This window comes from Bolinopsis microptera, chromosome 6, assembly GCF_026151205.1.
Source record: "Bolinopsis microptera isolate Bmic1 chromosome 6, MBARI_Bmic_1.0, whole genome shotgun sequence".
Taxonomy (NCBI): Eukaryota; Metazoa; Ctenophora; class Tentaculata; order Lobata; family Bolinopsidae; genus Bolinopsis; species Bolinopsis microptera.
Window position 1 is genome coordinate 7,493,215 of NC_087077.1, and position 18,754 is coordinate 7,511,968.

An 18,754-nucleotide genomic window follows, 5' to 3' on the forward strand; every position below is an offset into this window, starting at 1 on the left:
TAGTAAATCCTAATTATTTGTTATAAGTCCCTCCTATCACCTTAAGGTCTCGACTATAATGATAGCACATCCCCGAAAAGCTGGCTCCCAAATTTCTAGCTTTTATTGGCCAGATTTTCACGGCCGTCCAAAATCCAAATATAGCAAACAATGCATAACTTTACCCACTTTAGCGAAAATTACTCTCACCTGATCCTTGAACCTCCAACAAATTCATTCCACGATTGAAGAAATCACAACAATCACGTTTGTAATATAATACAGCCTCGAGTGCAGACTGCAGTAGTGATAAGTGATGTGTTACAGCGACTAAGCTGTGTTACACAGTGCACACCAGCAGCTACAGTGTTAGCGTTCCTCTAATTAGCAGGATCAAATTAACACTTTGTTATCTCCAGCTCGTATGGTACCTGATCTTATAACATGACTCTTATTGACTGGACTGAGTGGGGTTTTATTATGTGGTGTGATAACGATCCGACCATTATTATAACCAGCGTCTTATCTGGGGTTATTCTCAGCGATTTTAACGCATATTTACGCATATTATCGCGTTAAAAACCCCTAAATACCTAGGTTGTGAGATTTAAACGGACAGTTAAGAAGTTAAAGTAAGATTTTAATGTAGTCACAAGACCTTGTCTCTACTTAAATACTGAATCTAATCTACACTTGAAATACATCAAAAGGAAATTGTTTCTTAAATTTAATCAGGTCGAATTCTCGGTCTATTTTTGAACAAGTTCGTCTGATAGTGATGTCTATGCCGTATGAATCAAATCAGAGTAGTCATTTGATTAGCTTTTATCGGATATTTTGGCAAATAGATAAACCTCAAAACGCTGAAATGATGATGTAATGTACCTTGAATAGGAGAGTTTTATAGAGATGGTAGCCCTAGTAGGTTAAAACTACTCGAATTGTGAACATTTACAGAATTGAGACCGTAACGTTATCTAACACAGTGAATCTAGTTAAGTAATCTAGTCTAGAAATAAAATAACTTAAAATCTTCTGGCACACAGCCAATGTCCTAATATGGAATAACCCCACATCCAGAAAGTTTTATATTTCCTCCCAGATGCGTTTTTTTCTAAATTCTGTGGCCCGCTCGCTTCGCTCGCAAGTTTGGGGAGGGAGCTGTCGGCGAGCGAAGCGAGTCGACGTGTCCAATCCAGCTGCACAGCGAGCGAAGCAAGCAAGCTGTGGCAGGGGTCTGGGGGCGCAGCCCCCAGCGGGGTCCAGGGGCGGAGCCCCTTGGCGGGGGCTAGGGGGAGCAGCCCCCCGGAAATTTTTTGCGAAATAGGGTGTTTTAGACGGCATTTGGCATTAAAGAAATTTGTAGGACAGCAATAAACTGGGATTGAAAAGAATCAAGTACTCACGTAAATTTGGTAACTTCACAACAGCAATCTGCATTCTCCAATCAGAATATTTCACTGTGTTCCAAAACTAACAGGATGTTCCTCTTTGATTTTTATACAATCGAAACATTTTCTTCAAAAATTTCCTCAATTAATTTGTTTTTATTCCAAAAAAATATTTCGAAATTTAGGAGTAACTTCTTAATTTCCTCTTAATTTCCTCTTTTTCTACCGTTTTTCCTCCCAAAAAAAAATTTCCTCCAAGGCTGCCTTGCAAGATGGCGTGTTTCTGGATGTGGGGGAATAACCTTGTTAACACACCACACGATGGAATGAGGTTTATACGTATATTTTAATAACTATTTTATCTGAATTCAAAACATTACAAAGTTAAGTTTAACTCTTCATTATATAACTCAATTTAAGACATAAAATGTATTATTTTACTTACAAAATTAAGTTTAGGAACTCCCACACCTTCTATTAGATCACACTGTGGGTCAGTTCATTTAGCATGTCTGACAAACACTGGTACAATAAATCATTCGTAAACTATAACATAGCATGCTTGGCTGAAGGCGTGTTTCAAATAATATTATTTAATGTTTGTATACGTCACAGATGAAAAGTCTAAGTTATGCTTACTTACAAAAGAAAGGTGTGCCAGATAGGTCAGAATTGATGACTGCAGTTGTCGTGCGACTCACATTTTATTAGGAAGTTTACTCTGAATTTTTACTGTAATTTTGACTGTAATTCGTTGACCTGTCACCATGGCTGTTCTCTTAAGGATATTGACGTCGCCCTTTAGAAGGGAACTTTCTTTCAAGATGGAAATCTCAGGTAGCTACTGTTAGATCATACTACTATTTAGTCTCTCAAATAACCCCGCAAAACAAATTCTGGAGAGTGATGTGCCAGTCGTAACTTGTATTGAGGGTTACCAGTCGAATATTCGCGTACGAAACAATAAAACTGTGAACCGCCAGTCTCGTTTATGTTAAATTCAAGCGTACATACCGATCTACCCAATCCCCTGCTCACCATCACACCACGTGACCCCTCACTGTCCAATCACAGCTCAGAAATCCTCGTTTTGCTACTATTTAACTGAGGCTGGTGGTTGGTTTGGAGTACAATCATTCCATATTTGTAGTGTGAACCAATGAAGATCCGACAAAATATCACCTCTAACGTTGGTTACTACTTTTAATATGGATTATATTATATCATAGTCTATCATATTTGGAGTTATATCGTTTAATTTCGGAGATTATAGATTATTAGGTAAATATGCTGCTCAATATTGACCATATTACTACCAACCAGGCACGCTCTTTAATATTGTACTCCCTTATGCTGCCAGCTTTTACAGTGAAACGTTCGATTACAAAACAGAAAATTCCGTTTAGATATGTTAACAAATCATTATAATCGAATTTAATTCTCGGACCTTTTATAGTAGCCGTAATATATTTCGTTTAAATGCTTGAAACTGGGTATAAAGGTTAATCACGGTAAATCACGGTGCTATAGGTAGCTTTTTAAATCCTTATAATTTCAGAAGCGGACTTGTTCAACGAGATCACCAACTGTTTAGCTCCTGAATTGAAATCCTTCCTCATCACAGACGACACCCCCGAAACCTCAGAAAAAGACGAAGGTAGGCGCCCGGATCTTAATTGGAATTTATTTGGACTCGGTTATCTTTTATCGGGAAACATTTTGAACTTGGTATCTTTAGTCAGGGTTTTATCTGTACAAGTGTTAGGATTTCGGGGAGTGGTCTGGTTTGTCTGCCTCCTCCGAGGAATATAAATATATAAATATTCGCACGTACGGCTTGGCTGGCATTGATCCAAAACCAGTGGTACTCGGTTACTAGCGCCATGAACAGGAGCGATTGTCTGGCAATAGGCTGTATTAACACATTCAGAACTTAGGTCATTTAAAAGTTATCTGGTAATCTAGGTCTTCCTTGATCAATTCTCGTAATTTCCACCTTAATTTCCACGGTAATAACCTCCTAATACTCGCACTTCTCAATACCTAATCAAATATGATTAATAAGATAATCAGATCTAATTAATGACTTCCTCTCTCTCTCTTCAGAAGACAACCCCTCCCCTGGCCCCTTTGAAGATGAGATGGGTTGTGGGAGCTCCTCCACAAACTCTGAGAAAGGTGCCCAGTTGGATGTCGTACCCTCCAGTGACGTCACATCCCCTAGTGACGTCACACCCCTTCCAAGTGACGTCACACCCCTTCCAAGTGACGTCACACCCCCTCCTGAAGTGATAAAACCGACTGTAAACAAAGGTATGTAGTTATTCTGAGGCTTGCTCAAGTCACGTGGTAACGGAATAATAATGTCACATATTATACACATATATTACAGATCTTAACTCTTTTTTGGAACTAAACTAGGGGGATCTGAACACATTTTTGGCTTGCGTTTGGAACATTCTGGATTGTAATTGTAGACTCTAAATCGTAGACAATTTCTTAAACTGTACTCTCGCAGTGTCATAGATTTGTCAATTCTAATCTTATCATTACATTTCCAAAAATACCTGGGTATTTTATGCACATTTTTGGAGTGTGATCTGAGCGGAGGTGGTGAACGTGTGATGATTGGATTGGACCTTTGTCTTTACATTGTTGTAGTGGAGAGTGTAGCTTTTGTCATTTACTATATTACATAGGTCTTGAAGGAGCTGTAATACAGCTTATGTTACCTTCTTAAGGGTTATACTCATAATCAACAGTGAAACATATTCACATTGTGAAAAAAGTAGTGTTGTTGAGTGAATTATTATTTATTATTTATTTAATTATTATTACCTTACAGGTCCGGAGAAGCCTACCAGAAAACATAAGACGTTGAGAAAAGTTAGCGACGGGAAAAAGAACAATAACAACCATCAGGATCTTATCGGCGATATAATCAAGAATCAGGTAACTTTCGTGATATTGCCATCAGAAATTTATCTTATTTAGTATCCTGAATTTGGCTTCTATAATATATCATGATGATGGTATATTCAAATATTTTACATTATTAGTAGAATGGAGTATACTCTAAATTCTGAAACCTCAACCTTTTGTTTTCAAAGTTTTGTCAAAGAGATGCCATCAATTTAATGAGTTTTCGTTCGTTGTAGAATAGCATAAATTTGCGACAAAACTTTGTTTATATTACGGATTTTAAACTGACGTAATGTTTGAATTCTTAACGCGTGTGAGTGGAAATTTAAAGATACGTTGTGTTGTGTAGAAAAAGCTTGTGATCATTCATTTTTAACCATTGTTCGTTGCCAACATACAAAGCATGTTACCTTCTTAATAATTGTCTGACAATATCTCGCATTTGCATCCCAACGCTTTCTGATATTATCCCAAAACTGCCTTTGAGAATATGTGAATGGTTTACCCCGAATTTGGCGTTTAAAACGTAAACAGTAAATTTTGAAAAACATGTTTTGGTAACTTCATCCGTGGTTTTAAGTTTTGTTCTGAGCCAGCAATTAGTGGCTTAACGCTGCACCTTGTGTTGAAATTTTAACTTTCTGCCCTTATTAACTTAATGATAAAGTAGTAACTTAACAACAGTACGTTTTTAAAGTTAGGTTACCTGGAATTCACAGCAGAGTTGTAAAATATCGTTAACTGTAACTCCAACCATTTCCTTTACTTTATTTATTTATTTATTTTATTTTTGTCAAACTCCTAGTTGGAAGAGACTTTCGCTATGAAATGGGGCAGTTTGGTCGATGATTATGTGACTAAATTGTTAAAATTGGGGATTTAAAACAGCCGAAATTTTCACGCCAAGATGTGATGTAGTCTATAAAAAGCTAGTGATCGTTGATTTTTAACCATTTTGTCGTCACCAACACTGAAAGCAAATGTTTAAACCACTAAATTTCGAATGTTGTAGAATAACTGACTTTTCCAGAATCATCTCAAAGTGGAAGGACCGTATCACTTAGCGGATAAAGAGAACTTCTCGAACAATCTTCCTCCACCCATCACTCCTCGCACTGCCAAGAAACTCAAACTCAAGGATGACATGTTTCGGGATATGATCGCCAAGTACTGCAGCAAGGAAAACCCCTCTACTAGGTAAATAATAGATTATGTAATTAGCAAATGAGTAAATAAGCATGTAAATCGATAAACTTATTGTTATTTTATTTTAATATCTATTTGCCCTATTTTATGCGATCTTGTATTGTTATGTTTGAATTTATCAAATACTTGCGAATTTTAGAGTGAGTTTAAAACTTCTTGTTACCAGTGTATGACGTCATAGCCTAAGTGACGCCTCTTAAATCAAAGTAATCTTTGTGACTGTGTCTGCTAATTTTCCATTGATCGAGTCAAAGAATCCCTTTTTCAGCTGATTATTTTGTATTTTTTCTCTCTTGACCAATATGCTATTTATCCATGATCGTTGCATAAGTTTAACAAATATTTTAGAACATTTAAACAGAAAACCAGTCAACTTGTCCGCTTTGAAAGCCCCGGTTCTGGTTTTAGGTTCACACTTCTCAATCTTCCACATTAACCAATGCCATATAAAGGGATGCTTGCAACATAAATGTATGTGATAATGCCATCTTACGACAAATACTTCAGTGAACTTATGGGACTTAGGTTCTAGAAGTTTCTATAAGAGTTCCAATCTTAGAACCTATACAAGTTCTAATTTTAGAGGCAATTTATGTGGCCTAAAGACATTTTCTATCAACCTCACTTTTTATGATGTTAATTGGATTTGTCTATAAATTCTGAACTGTAATAAAAAGTGAAAAATAATTAAAATTATAGAAGTGCATATTGCATAATTAAAACTTGATATTGATACTAAGTCACGCTTGGATGGCTTGAATATATGTTTCTTGGGTGTGTTTTCAATGTCTAAGTGTGTCATGAGCACCAGAAATCCAGAATGTATTCATCTGTTTTATTTATTGTATAGTGCAGTGAGCACTTGAATCTCTAAGGAAACCCGTCAAACAGTAATATCATGTTAGGATTTTCAGGATAGGTATCTAAATACTGTACTATGTAATTATATTTCATTAATTAATTAATCAATCTATTAATTTGATATGTTCAGGTTGAAGGAGATAAAGAAGCTTGGACAGGGCTCTTCTGGGGTGGTTATGCTTGTTAACGACTCTGTTACTGACACGCGGCTGGCAGTCAAGAAGATGAACTTACACAGGCAACAGAAACGGGATCTCCTCGTCAACGAGGTCATTAGGGTTGCCTTATTGTAATCCAGCCTCGTATTTTAATTCTATTATTTTTATCTTTGACGTTGATTATAATGTGAATGTAGGTATCTTTAAATTAAACGTATCTCAATTCTAATTTTATCTTCGACTCTAATAATATCTCATTACATCTCCAGCCCCAGCACTAACTCTATCTCCAGCTCCAACACTAACTCTATCTCCAGCTCCAACACTAATCCCCAACTTCTAAACCCTAACTCTTGTTTCCAGGTATCAGTAGGATCGTTACAGCACCGGAACATAGTCCAGACGTACAGTACTCACTTGGTGGGGGAGGAGCTGTGGGTTCTGATGGAGCCACTAGACGGGGGATCTCTTACTCAGATTGTGGAGAACCTGCGCATCGCCCAGTAAGTGTATACTAGTAACTAATTAATTAATTAATTAATGAGTATGTTATTCAGATAGTTGAGAATAACATCGCCGAGTAAATATAAGATTATAAACAAATGAATTTAACGGTATTTAGTAGTTTGCCAGCTTAAAGTTTTATGACAAGTGCAATCCTCGGGGGACTGACTGACGTTAGTTTCACTTTTTAGGTCATTAGTTCTTACTTATATTTAAGTTAAGCTGTTTGGCAAAACGAGGTCATCATGAATAGTAACAGACAATGATATTTTATAATCTTATTTAGCAATATATAGAGATATAATTAGTTAGCTATTTCAAATCAATGAAAGTTCACCATGATCCCGTGGGAATATTCATATTTATTTTTTGTAATGATTTAAACTTAGAATTACTTTTAGTTAGACAATAAGATAACGTAGTGACACCCGCTACTCCAGTAGTGTTGATATCGTGCTACTAGAAACTGAAACTTGTTGACAACCCTAACTTACCATGTTTCATGACCACACGACTAGCTTACTAGCTTACTATAATTTATTTAATATATTACTAAATATAAGTAAATATATTATAAAAGTCATATAAGTTTAGTCTGGTTAGTTATGTATAAAATGAGTCAAACACATGCACATCATAATTGTTAGACTTGAAGTTGAACAACTTTTCATTTTAGATAATTTAGAGATAATTTAGATCATGTACACGTTAATACTAAATAGGTTTACTAGCCTATGTTAAAGTGTAAGATTAATATTATCCCTTGATTATCATGATACCACTACACACCACTACATGACATGTCTCCCCCTGGTATGTAATATAAATAAATAAATTTATTACACGCTTCGACATTAAAATATACCCAACAAAGATGAACATTTAAGTCATTCAAGCGAGACGTAGTGTGGAAATATCAAGATTATGCACTTCTTTATCAGTTCGGAATTTATCGACAAATATCGATATAAAATTACCAAAATTATGCACTTTCATATCAGTTCATACATTATAGACAAATATCGCATCATAACGTAGGAACATAGACCTGTATTGTAATGATTCCTATTGATGATCATACCAATGTGGAGATCTTGTACCTTCTCGAACATTGACATCAGATTAACATCCTGATTATTATTAACATTAGATTAACTCTACCCCTAATATTGCGGGGTATTTATTGGATATCACTTGCATTCGTAGTGATTTAGTATCATGAGTATGTTCACATAGTTAAATATTTAAAGTAATTGTAAAAGCTGGTGCCTTGAGTATATTACATACCACGTCAATGATTAAATTTAATTCCACAGAAATTTATTCCATGAGGTAATTCTCATAGTTTGAATAGTTTGGCAGGTGCGAAGAATGAAAATCAAAACTAGAAATGAGATAAAGTTAATACTGAGTAGGTGGTGTCTTGTGTGAAACATTTTAAGTGTAAAATGTAAAATGTAAGTCCTTCCGTACTGAGTAGAATATTGGAAACATTTCAAATCAGATTAGCGTAAGTCAGCTTCATCTGTCCAGCTGTACCTGGCTTTTAATAAAATTCCTTATCTCAACAGATTGCAACACTTGAGTTTCATATGTTTGTGAGTTGTGATTTAACCTCTATTTGACGTAAATGTAGCATGTTATAATTCGATTTGAACTGCTCAGATAATAATTGGTTATTGGAAGGTTCAGCATCAAGATAAGGTGGCTCCTTTGTGTCGGGAATTTCTAGAGAAATCGGAGTTAAACTTTGCTCCCACCACGGTATTCTTGAATCTCTAGTCCTTAAGACTAATTAATCTGAGCGGCGTGGAACTGGAAATGTTAATGTATGCAAAAAATAGAATATTGGGCAATATACGTTTAATTATGCTGTCGATTGCCTTGCAGTAATTGCAACTCTATAATAACTTTAAACACCCTTGCAGTCAATTGACGTATGAAAGCTCTACAATATCATACTAAACTGTATAACTATTTCATTTTTGCTGACCCTGCAATTAGCTGCAGGGTCGGACTATTCTAGATCTTTGCTTCTAGTCGGACTAATTTCTAAAAACCTTAGCTAACGAGAAAGGTTTACACACGCATGAAATAATAAAATACTAGCGATGGCGTTTATTTTTAGTTTGATTTAACTGTGTTCCACAACTAGAATGTAGATTTAACTTTTAAAACTTTATTTTTAAACACTTTTGAAGTCAATTAAGGTATGAAAGCTCCAGAATATTATACCAAACTGTATAACTAACATGGTAATCGGTAGTCCTTGCTGCTGCAGTCCTCATCACAAGACAATACGGCAAAATTTATTCTAACTGCCTATTCTAGAACAAGCATGACATCAGGCGCTTTAAACATAAATGACGACTGACTATGGCTTTTGCTTGGCTCATAATTGTTAAAATAATAAGCGTGGGCCTGGGTGGAGAGTGATTAATATTGACACAAGCAGAGGAAAACTGAGGAGGCGAGGAGCCTGGATTCTGTGTATTGATCGCTTTTCTAATTCCGTTATTTTCGATGATTATCGTAACTTATGCATTATGTATCTTTCCGGTCTGATGTGTAGTGTGAATGATTATCAAGATGGAGGTGATTATCGTAGACTCTTTCTCTCAAGACGGAAGGGAATCTAGGGGGCGGTGGCAGCTAGTCCAAATTATCCCCCCTAAATCTCCAGAAATTAAACGTCTCTTATCTTACAAAATAAGACTGGCAGAGTCACTGAGTACACACAACAAGTTGATGATATGTATTCCTCAATTATGCTGCGACATGGATGCTAAGTGCTGCATGATAATGTAAAACACGTGGAGTTGTTCTCCCGTAACTCCACAACTAACCAGTTCTCATAGTCTCCCAAGTTAGATCCTCCCATTCCATTCCTCACTTATCTGCCTGGCTCTTCCGATTGGATTCCGTCTCTATCCTCCCCTGAAATTTAGCAGACTTGGCAGCCTTGTGCGCTGGGGTGTTTTTATGTTCCATATGAGTGGTACTGTCTCTTGCGGAGAAATAGTTAGTCCAGAAATTCCACAATCCAGGCTGACGACAGTCGGAACGTATTAATTTTTCGTTCTGACTTAGAAAAATTATATATTTTCAGAGTATGCAATCTATACAGAAAAGTGCGTAAGCGTCTGCAAGCTTATTCTCATGATATTTTTACTCGTTAGATGTTTTATTTATTTAAACGCAGTACATATTGTTTTTAGCAATCAAGGATAACCATTGACCATAGATCGCAGTTTAGCACTTCTGCGCTTGAAACATGAAGCCTATATAATTAACAATAATGGAACATCTGAGTAACGCTACGAAGTATCAGCAAAAACCTAACATGAAGTATCTCGGAACAGCTCTAAAACAACGCCGGAAACATCACACTTACGCAGTGTTAATACTTCACACTTTAGCACATCGTCTCCACGATATACCAGTGCCTCACAATTCCTGCAACATGTCAGTACACTCACAACATGTAGTGCTCACATGTGACAGTGAATAGTGACCCCACTTTTAATAATGTGCAGTGTGTGAGACACGTGGACTTCATACCCTCGGAATTCGGGTCCTTGGATCTTACTTTTAAAATGTAGACTAATCTAATAGGTTACCCTTGGGAGCCTACCACAAATACCTAACAAATACCTAACATGCACATTTCCCACCAAATGTTTATTTATTTTCCAGATATTTTGGGTTTTAAGGTTTGAAAATATTCGAAGAATGCTGTGTGTGTTATGTGTATGCCCTGGTTTAAAGTGATCATGGTAGTGTTTCAAACCCTGATCATACACTGTGCTCAGTTGAGTATCCAGTGTAAATGCACTGCACAAGTCCACTGTCCTTTTAAAAGCCAGACCACAAAATCTGTCACAAAACCCACAATATCCTAAAACAGGTCGGAGTAGCATTGTCAGAAGAAGAGTGGTAGTGTGAGATCCTCGGTTCTAGGGTTACAACATACCCAATATAAATACTGCGCATTCCTCAACAAGGTGGTGATGTGTTGTACAAAAGGTGATAATGAGGACCAGTTACTTATTCTCACATCCTCCCACAAACTCTCGGTAGACATCTCTAGGAATCATGGCCACAAACTCTGTATACATCTCTAAGAATCATGGCCACAAACTCTGTAGACATCTCTAGGAATCATGGCCACAAACTCTGTAGACATCTCTAGGAATCATGGCCACAAACTCTGTAGAATCGTAGATGTCTGTTTAAATAATCATGGCCGACAGCTTGGGTACTCACAATATGCACTTGTTTAATGTTTATCAGATAACAAGGTGAAAATCAGATACTGGTTATCCTCCCCCATACTCAGCCAGGTAGACACAACTTAGAATCATGGCTGGCAGGGGTATTTACTTTCATTTAACAAGTGTAATAATCGGGAACTCATTATTGTCTGGATTTAATGTGATATTGATTAGTGATTATTGTCTGGTTTTCTAAACTTGTTAATTGAAAGTGAGCAATAAACAGAATGTTTAGATATCTTATAATATGTCTGACATCTAGAACTTAACCCAAGGGAGGCGTTGGTAATCCTCTATGTAGCATAATTAACGTCTCCTTGGTTTTTTGTTTTGTCTAAGTTAAGTGTTTAATATGGGGGTTTTTAAGACTTGAAAATATATCTCAGACAAATGTCTATTCATAATTTTATTGCAAAATATTTTCACGGGAATGAACCATGCATGTGGTATGCTCTTTTTAAATATACCAAAATATGTGGTAATTTAATAATAATTTCTCGTACAAAGCTGATACAAGGAACAATAAACAAGCATTTTCTCAGTTGACCTGATTCGCATATACCCAAGCGGTGGCAGGCAACAACATCAGCAATGTTGTGAAATGTAGGCTTCTACAGCTATTCAAGCTATTTTAAGGTGTGACAATCAGTGCAGTTACGAGAATGCAATCACGACCATCTCTGTCTTATCATGTGCATCTGTCACACTCTGCTTCCTTAACAGAGTTATTGTTGAGTACCCCTCTGTTCAAAGTACCCGCTCAGAAAAATCCAGTGAATCGCTTGAATACCTGTCTTATCTCGTCATCACATATTCTAGAATCACAAAGTTGAGTGAGTGCATTCTTTAGCTGGTTTTAAGAGAGTACCTCAGTCTCAGCTATACTTCCAGGCGAAGTACAATAAATTTCAACACCTCGACACCCCCTCTCATCTACCTCTCAAAATAGCATCATCTGTATTTAGAGACCAAATCACATGTCCTAGCTGCTCCTTCATGCGCCCTAATCATTCCTCGCATGACTAGTGACACATTTCTGGAGTGTCATTACCAACCACTGCACTTTTAGTGAGCTCTTTGTTTGTTTGATCAGTGATTCAGTAACGGGGGCGGGGTTATCAGCCTCGCGACTTTTGGCGGGAAACAACAGCCGATATCAGCCATAATAACATACATTACATCACCGGAATACTTCAAAAGTATTCATGATTTAATCAGGCGACGTAGTGGTCTCATAGCGTGATAATTCGTCATACCCATAACGTTATAGCGCGCTAATGTAATCCACTAAAATGATAATACAGATCAATGTGTGTGGGAGTGTGTGTGAGCGTGTGGGGGTCATGTTACCTATAATACTAACCGCACCTACATGGGCCACACTTCTGCATTGTGGAACTCTCTGAACTGACTCTCAGAGTCTCAGTCGGGAAGCCTGATGTTAATTTTTAGGTAGCCGTGTTAATTTAATTTCTGGGTGGTAGCATCCTGTTACACGAGATTGTAGGTAATGTTCTGAATGTGGTCTGAGTGTAGTCTGAATGTAGTCTGAATGTAGTCTGAGTGTAGTCTGAATGTAGTCTGAGTGTAGTCTGAATGTAGTCTGAGTGTAGTCTGAATGTGGTCTGAGTGTAGTCTGAGTGTAGTCTGAGTGTAGTTTGAGTGTAGTCTGACGCTACAAATTAACCCTGAAACCCTGGCTCTCATTACTCAGGTAAGGGCCCTATAGTTTACATTATATAAATTCTCAGTGTATCAATTGTTACAATATTGATTAAATTATGTGCCGGCTCTGTCTGGTCTAATCGTTACTCTCCCTGACAAATCGCGGGGATCGTGTAGTTCACAGTCTCTTTCGGGTTACTATTGGTAACTGTGGACTGTGGAGTGTGGCTAACTATGGGTTACTACGGGTTACTAGTGGGATTTGATTGGTCGGTGCCGGAAGCTGATTTATTGGTGGCCGTCAAGTGTCAGGTGTCATAAAAAGTAGGCACACTTCCACATTATCAATCAACAGGAACTTAACCGTGTGAAGTTTTTAATTAACATACCACCTTATCACGAATATTAAAAATAAATCATCACCAGATTATTTAAACACCGGCCTGTACAATGTACATGTGAAATAGGTTTAAAACTTACATTTTAATCCCACAAAAAAGTGTGCACAGTTCAGATAGATTCATATAAAGAGAAGTGCGACCCAGACACCCACGTGACACATATAATGTAAACATCTGATATATATATAGTATAAATATAGCAGACACGCACCTGTTAGATGTACTATAACATTTACACTTCATATGAAGACTGAATATAGATATTGTGGTATTACAATATATCAGAGTCTTGTGAAGACCTTTACCAGACACGGGTCTTATCTCTCATATTTTGTAGGGAGTTGGGTTATGATGTTACTATCTACGGGATCGTCATAGATTTTAACATGGTTTCAGAACCTTATTTGGGCATGGTGTGGCCACGTGGTTGCTATCCGTCATCTTCCCTGGATTGTGTAATTATTGCTCTTGTTATCCCACAGAGGGAACCTTAGGATGTTATTATCCGAGGTGTGGGGAAAAAGATCCCGTACATCCATCTTTTTAGTCATATTTTGTGTCCATGTTGCATAATATCATAATCTGTAATAAAAGCTGTAGAAAACATCCCTAAATCAGTAGAAGACTACAAGCTGTATAATATAATAACCTGTAATGTAAGCTGCAGGAGAGATATCTATAAAGCCTTACTCGAACATACCAGAACACTGAAATAGCATTTCCTGTTGATATAATGCTGAGTCTTAAGTTAAATCACGGCTATGAACCTTCACTGAAGTACATTACAAAGAATTAGCGGATTGTCTAAGAATTACAGAGACTCATTGTCTACGCCGTCCTAACTTAACTCTCTTGTTACCAGATCATAAGAGAGTTCAGTTGTAAACGAATTTTCATAAAGAGATTATAAGTGCCCTCAGAATGGGGCATGTTGTTCAATTAATTAATTTGAGATTTGTAAATGTTACCAGCTCCTCTCTCCTCAGGCTGACTGAGAGACACATGGCGCGCATTGCGCACGGCGCGATATCTGCTCTGAAGTACCTCCACGCGCTCGGGGTCGTTCACAGGGACGTTAAGAGCGACTCTATCCTTCTCAGCCTTACTGGACAGGTAAAGAAAAACCCGGAAAGGATATTTTCTGGTATATTTTTACGATGTTGATAGTGTATTTTCGTTCAAGCTTCGACAATAATTCCAATGTTAATGCCAACGTTATTACTATTTATTTTTTTTAAATGCCAATGTTAATTCCAACAATTAGTTCAAAAACTTTTCACAATATATAATACCTGCCAGAGTTTATTATTAACAAGTAGTCAATGTTAAAGTCGTGAATAACTCTGCTAACTCTGCTAACTCTCGTTACAAGTCTCTTTGTAAACCCCACTGTAAGTCACACAAACAGTCCTTTGTAGTAGAGCTGGTCCCGATATCACGAGGAGTAATTCGTTATACTAGGCTGGCTTCTCTTTTGTCATTAATAATGTGATAACTTTGTTTGCAAATCCGTAAGTCAGCTCCATTTGAATTGTAATTGATTTAGCTTATAGAACTGTATGAGTTAGTCCTATAAAATTAATTATCGAAATATATGCAGTATGTAGGAAAAGGCGCAGGAACGGGACAATTCACAATTTTTACCGGACTGGAAATTAGTCCTATCTCGATTCTGGCTGCCTCACGTTTTTCCGAAAGAGGGATAGGCCAAGTTTGATTGTCCGCAGAACGTGATGTAAAACTATCGAAATGTTTCTTTATAAAGAAATATTTTTATATTTATTTTATATTTATATATAAATATAGTAACTGTTCTCGTATTTAACTCTATAAATAAAGAAATGTAACCAACTATACGCCTCAGTATGGGTTCTTTCTGAATTTTTCACAAATTTCTTACATTCTTAATCCCACATAGTTAGTTAACACTGATGTAGAGCATTGCACGGTCTTTACACAAACAGATAATTGTAAAACTGATCATTAACCCTGCAAGGTTACTTTACTCGGATATAAGCCTGCCTGCCTGTATGTTGTGTAGCTTGTTTTGGTGAAGTTGAAGGAGCTGAATAATGAGCTGAATAAGGAGCTGCACATGGAACACAAGGAACTAAATAAGGAGCAATAAGGAGCTTAATAAAGTTATAATTATAAATAGCTGTGTACAATTATACACGCCACCCTCACTGAAGACACTGTTTAGCAGTTACCATGGTAACAAACAAACACCACTGGTTACATGGTATTGAGTTATTTATACATTTTCATAAAATGGGGCAGGGAAAAGGAATGTTTTGAACACTGACTCTTTTTATAGACATTAATGTTCACATGTGTTTTACATATTGAGTAATACCTCAATATACACCTTACAATTAGTGAAAGTCGGAGTTATAAGTTTTAAAAACAAACTGCATTATTATTAGAGTGATTAGTGCGCTGTACAGGCGTTATAATAAGTTAACCACGTGAGTGTAGAATATTAATGTTTTTGTTAAAAGATTGAGTTTTAGAGTTTAGCATCGGTGACTGGTATAAATTCTAGAATTTATATTTAATCTTATCACGAACTTCGGTGATCTAATATTCCTGTCAAAGCAAATGGCTTAATAATTATTCAACATCGCTATCTCAATAGGTTTTATGAATAATATAAATTATGATAATTTGAAACCTTACTTGACGAGGAAAGACCTAAATTCTCATAACAGCACGAGTAGATTGTTTTCTGACATTATTTAATGAGCCTACCAGTACCACTGTTGACTTGTTCTTGAAAATGAGGGGCCCAGTTTTGAAAATAGTATAAGTGCAAGCAAAGTATGCGGTGCTGCTTTATGACTCACAGTCTTATTTGGAGTCTGAACTCTGGATATCTGTACTGGAGACTTGATTAAATAGGCTATTCAGTTGGCTACGGAATTATGTATTATCATTTCAGGCTTTTAACATAAATTATTGGAAAACCCATAAAAATATCCGATACTTATTGCAAAACAATAATTATGCCCATTTATGGGCATTCCCGACAGATCATTCTAAGAAACCTCCCTGCAAACACCTCCCTACATTACTGACACTACGTATCACTTGATAGATAGTATCTATTAGTATCTATTAGATACGATACTCAGGATGACACCTTATACACATAACACTTAGCTCACCGGCCAGCTAGTGTATAGCAGTCCTCAAAACACTGTGTAACAGGTACCAGTATGTGTGTACCAGTATTTTAGTATATATTGTAGTTTATGTAGTAGTAAGTGTCAATTAGTGTACTTGAAGCTCTGTCCCGTACATAGATCCGGAGAGGAGGAGATTTAAGGAGGAGGTGTCACACCCACAGCTCAGTAAATCCTACAATTATTGGGTACCTACCCCTCTCAAAAATGTTGCGATGTTTCGTAACTTGTAATTCGGTGATTTCATGTTATTTATCGGATTATTGTGCCGGAATTTCAGATCTGATGAATATTTATCTGATGATTGCAGACTTACAGACTGGCAGACAAGAAGGATGTTATTAGTCGTGTGTTCCATTAAAAACTATCGACCCTACCCAGTGCCCTTCCCCTCGGGACAAGTAAACACGACAAACAGTGTCGTCGACACTGTTTGTTGTTTTAATCTACACGCAATGAGTATCCTATACCTCAGCTTCTACCTTACCTTCTACTATACCTTTGTTAGAGTTGAATTAATTGAGTTCATACGATTGTTAATTCCTCAAAATAATCTATGACACAATGGAACGGTCAGCGCGCCTGACGCCGTAATAAAGGTCGCGTCTGGCACTCCCCTACCCCGGTACATCCTACATCCGACATAATTCCGACATATTTCCGGGCATAATTCTGGAGTGGCTTAATTGGTTGGCGTAATGAGAAGCTTATTGAAACACCAAATAATTGGTGGCTCTAAGTTTTATTTAGCGTTGTAATTCAGACTTTTAGCGACATAATAATCTAAGGTTTATTAATACATAAATACATTATTATATTATAATAATATTATAATATATAATATTAATATATATATACGATGTAATCCCTTGGCGAGTGAGTTGAACACTGTATCACTGTGTTACAGGAGGAAGTAGTCAGCTTATTGAAGAAACATAAGTCTGTGTCAGTGTACTCACATAATATGATAGGATATGTAATGTAGAAAAGCCGTTGACAGTTTTTAAGGAGTTTGTGATAGATTTAGGCGGCTGCGTACTTGAAGACCAGTGGCACAATATGTGTTATTTGAAAGTTTCTGAACCAAAAACAAACTGTCTTATCGATTATTGTATGTTTCCAGAAACCCCATTCACTTCGGTGTACTTACTTAGGCTAACACATGATCTTCACCGCAAATTAAATTAGTACAGCCTCTACACTTCATGACCTGCCAATTATTTTTATTAACTTATTCTCCATTATTTCGTTACACACTTCACCCTGTGGTCCAGTCAACATGTTATATTTAAAGATTAACCTTATTACTACAATATGTGACACTGCACGGAACACAGTAATTCAATAAACGTGTAGTTAATATTACTAAACGTGTGTAGTAATATGCAATACCACATGTGTCACATACATCGCGGTTTTAGCCTCCGGTGTAACGGTGTGGCTTGCTGCGGTTACGTATTGCTACATCATGGAACCTCCTACAGTGAAAGTCGTGAGCTGGACTGGTTGTAGCTGCAATCGCGAGCAAGTGGTGCCATGCCCCTCAATCACCTTAATAACACCAGAATGTGTGTGTGTGTGTGTGTCTGTCTGTCTGTCTGTCCGTGTGTAATTTCCGGTCGGTTATACAAAAAAAACGGTAAGAGTTACGGGACTGATTTTTTCGGTATAGTGTCGACAAAACTCTGATGAAGCCCATAGGAAATTTTTTTTTAAATCGGCCGATGGTAAGTGGTTTAATTGATGGTTTTGTACCACAAATGTTACATAAAATTGCGTGAGCAGAACGGCAAGAGTTACGGGGCTTGCTCTCTCTTTCTCATTACTGTGTAATATGTTATAGCTGCATTTAAGTAGCGTCATAATTGGATTAGCCTGGAAGATTCGCTGTAATGTTATACCTTAAGCTTATTAGGGGAGGGGGGACTGTTAGTGTTTGGGGTCTGTTTGGACTGCAGAGAGAGAGAGAGAGAGAGAGTTCATACGACAATGTTATGCGTGTTTTCAAATATAATATGCGGGTGTGGTGCGGAGTTAACAAGGGTTAATTTCTATAACGATTTAAATAAAAATAGAAAGCGGTTCAAGACGGGAGTGATGAGGTGTAATGAGATTATTGTTTAAGAAACTATTGGGTCACCTAATGCGGGTTTTGACTCAGCGGGTAATTACTCCTACCCTTTTTAACTGCGGCAGTGAAATCCCGGC

The 18,754-nt window shown here is 37.0% G+C and overlaps 1 protein-coding gene across 2 annotated transcripts in view; it reads left to right on the top strand.

The window, feature by feature from the left end:
- Positions 1-18,754, top strand: part of LOC134817523 (serine/threonine-protein kinase PAK 6-like) — a 49,977-nt gene that overhangs the window by 11,749 nt on the left and 19,474 nt on the right. Inside the window, exons 1-8 of one of the 2 annotated variants that reach the window (XM_063826665.1) lie at positions 2,039-2,207; positions 2,929-3,027; positions 3,477-3,683; positions 4,216-4,322; positions 5,323-5,489; positions 6,490-6,628; positions 6,881-7,020; positions 14,348-14,474. In XM_063826665.1, coding sequence (XP_063682735.1) covers positions 2,138-2,207; positions 2,929-3,027; positions 3,477-3,683; positions 4,216-4,322; positions 5,323-5,489; positions 6,490-6,628; positions 6,881-7,020; positions 14,348-14,474 — 1,056 coding nt within the window. In that variant the 5' untranslated portion in view covers positions 2,039-2,137. Of the gene's footprint in view, positions 1-2,038; positions 2,208-2,928; positions 3,028-3,476; positions 3,684-4,215; positions 4,323-5,322; positions 5,490-6,489; positions 6,629-6,880; positions 7,021-14,347; positions 14,475-18,754 lie in introns of those variants that run through there. The other variant, XM_063826664.1, reaches the window with a different exon arrangement.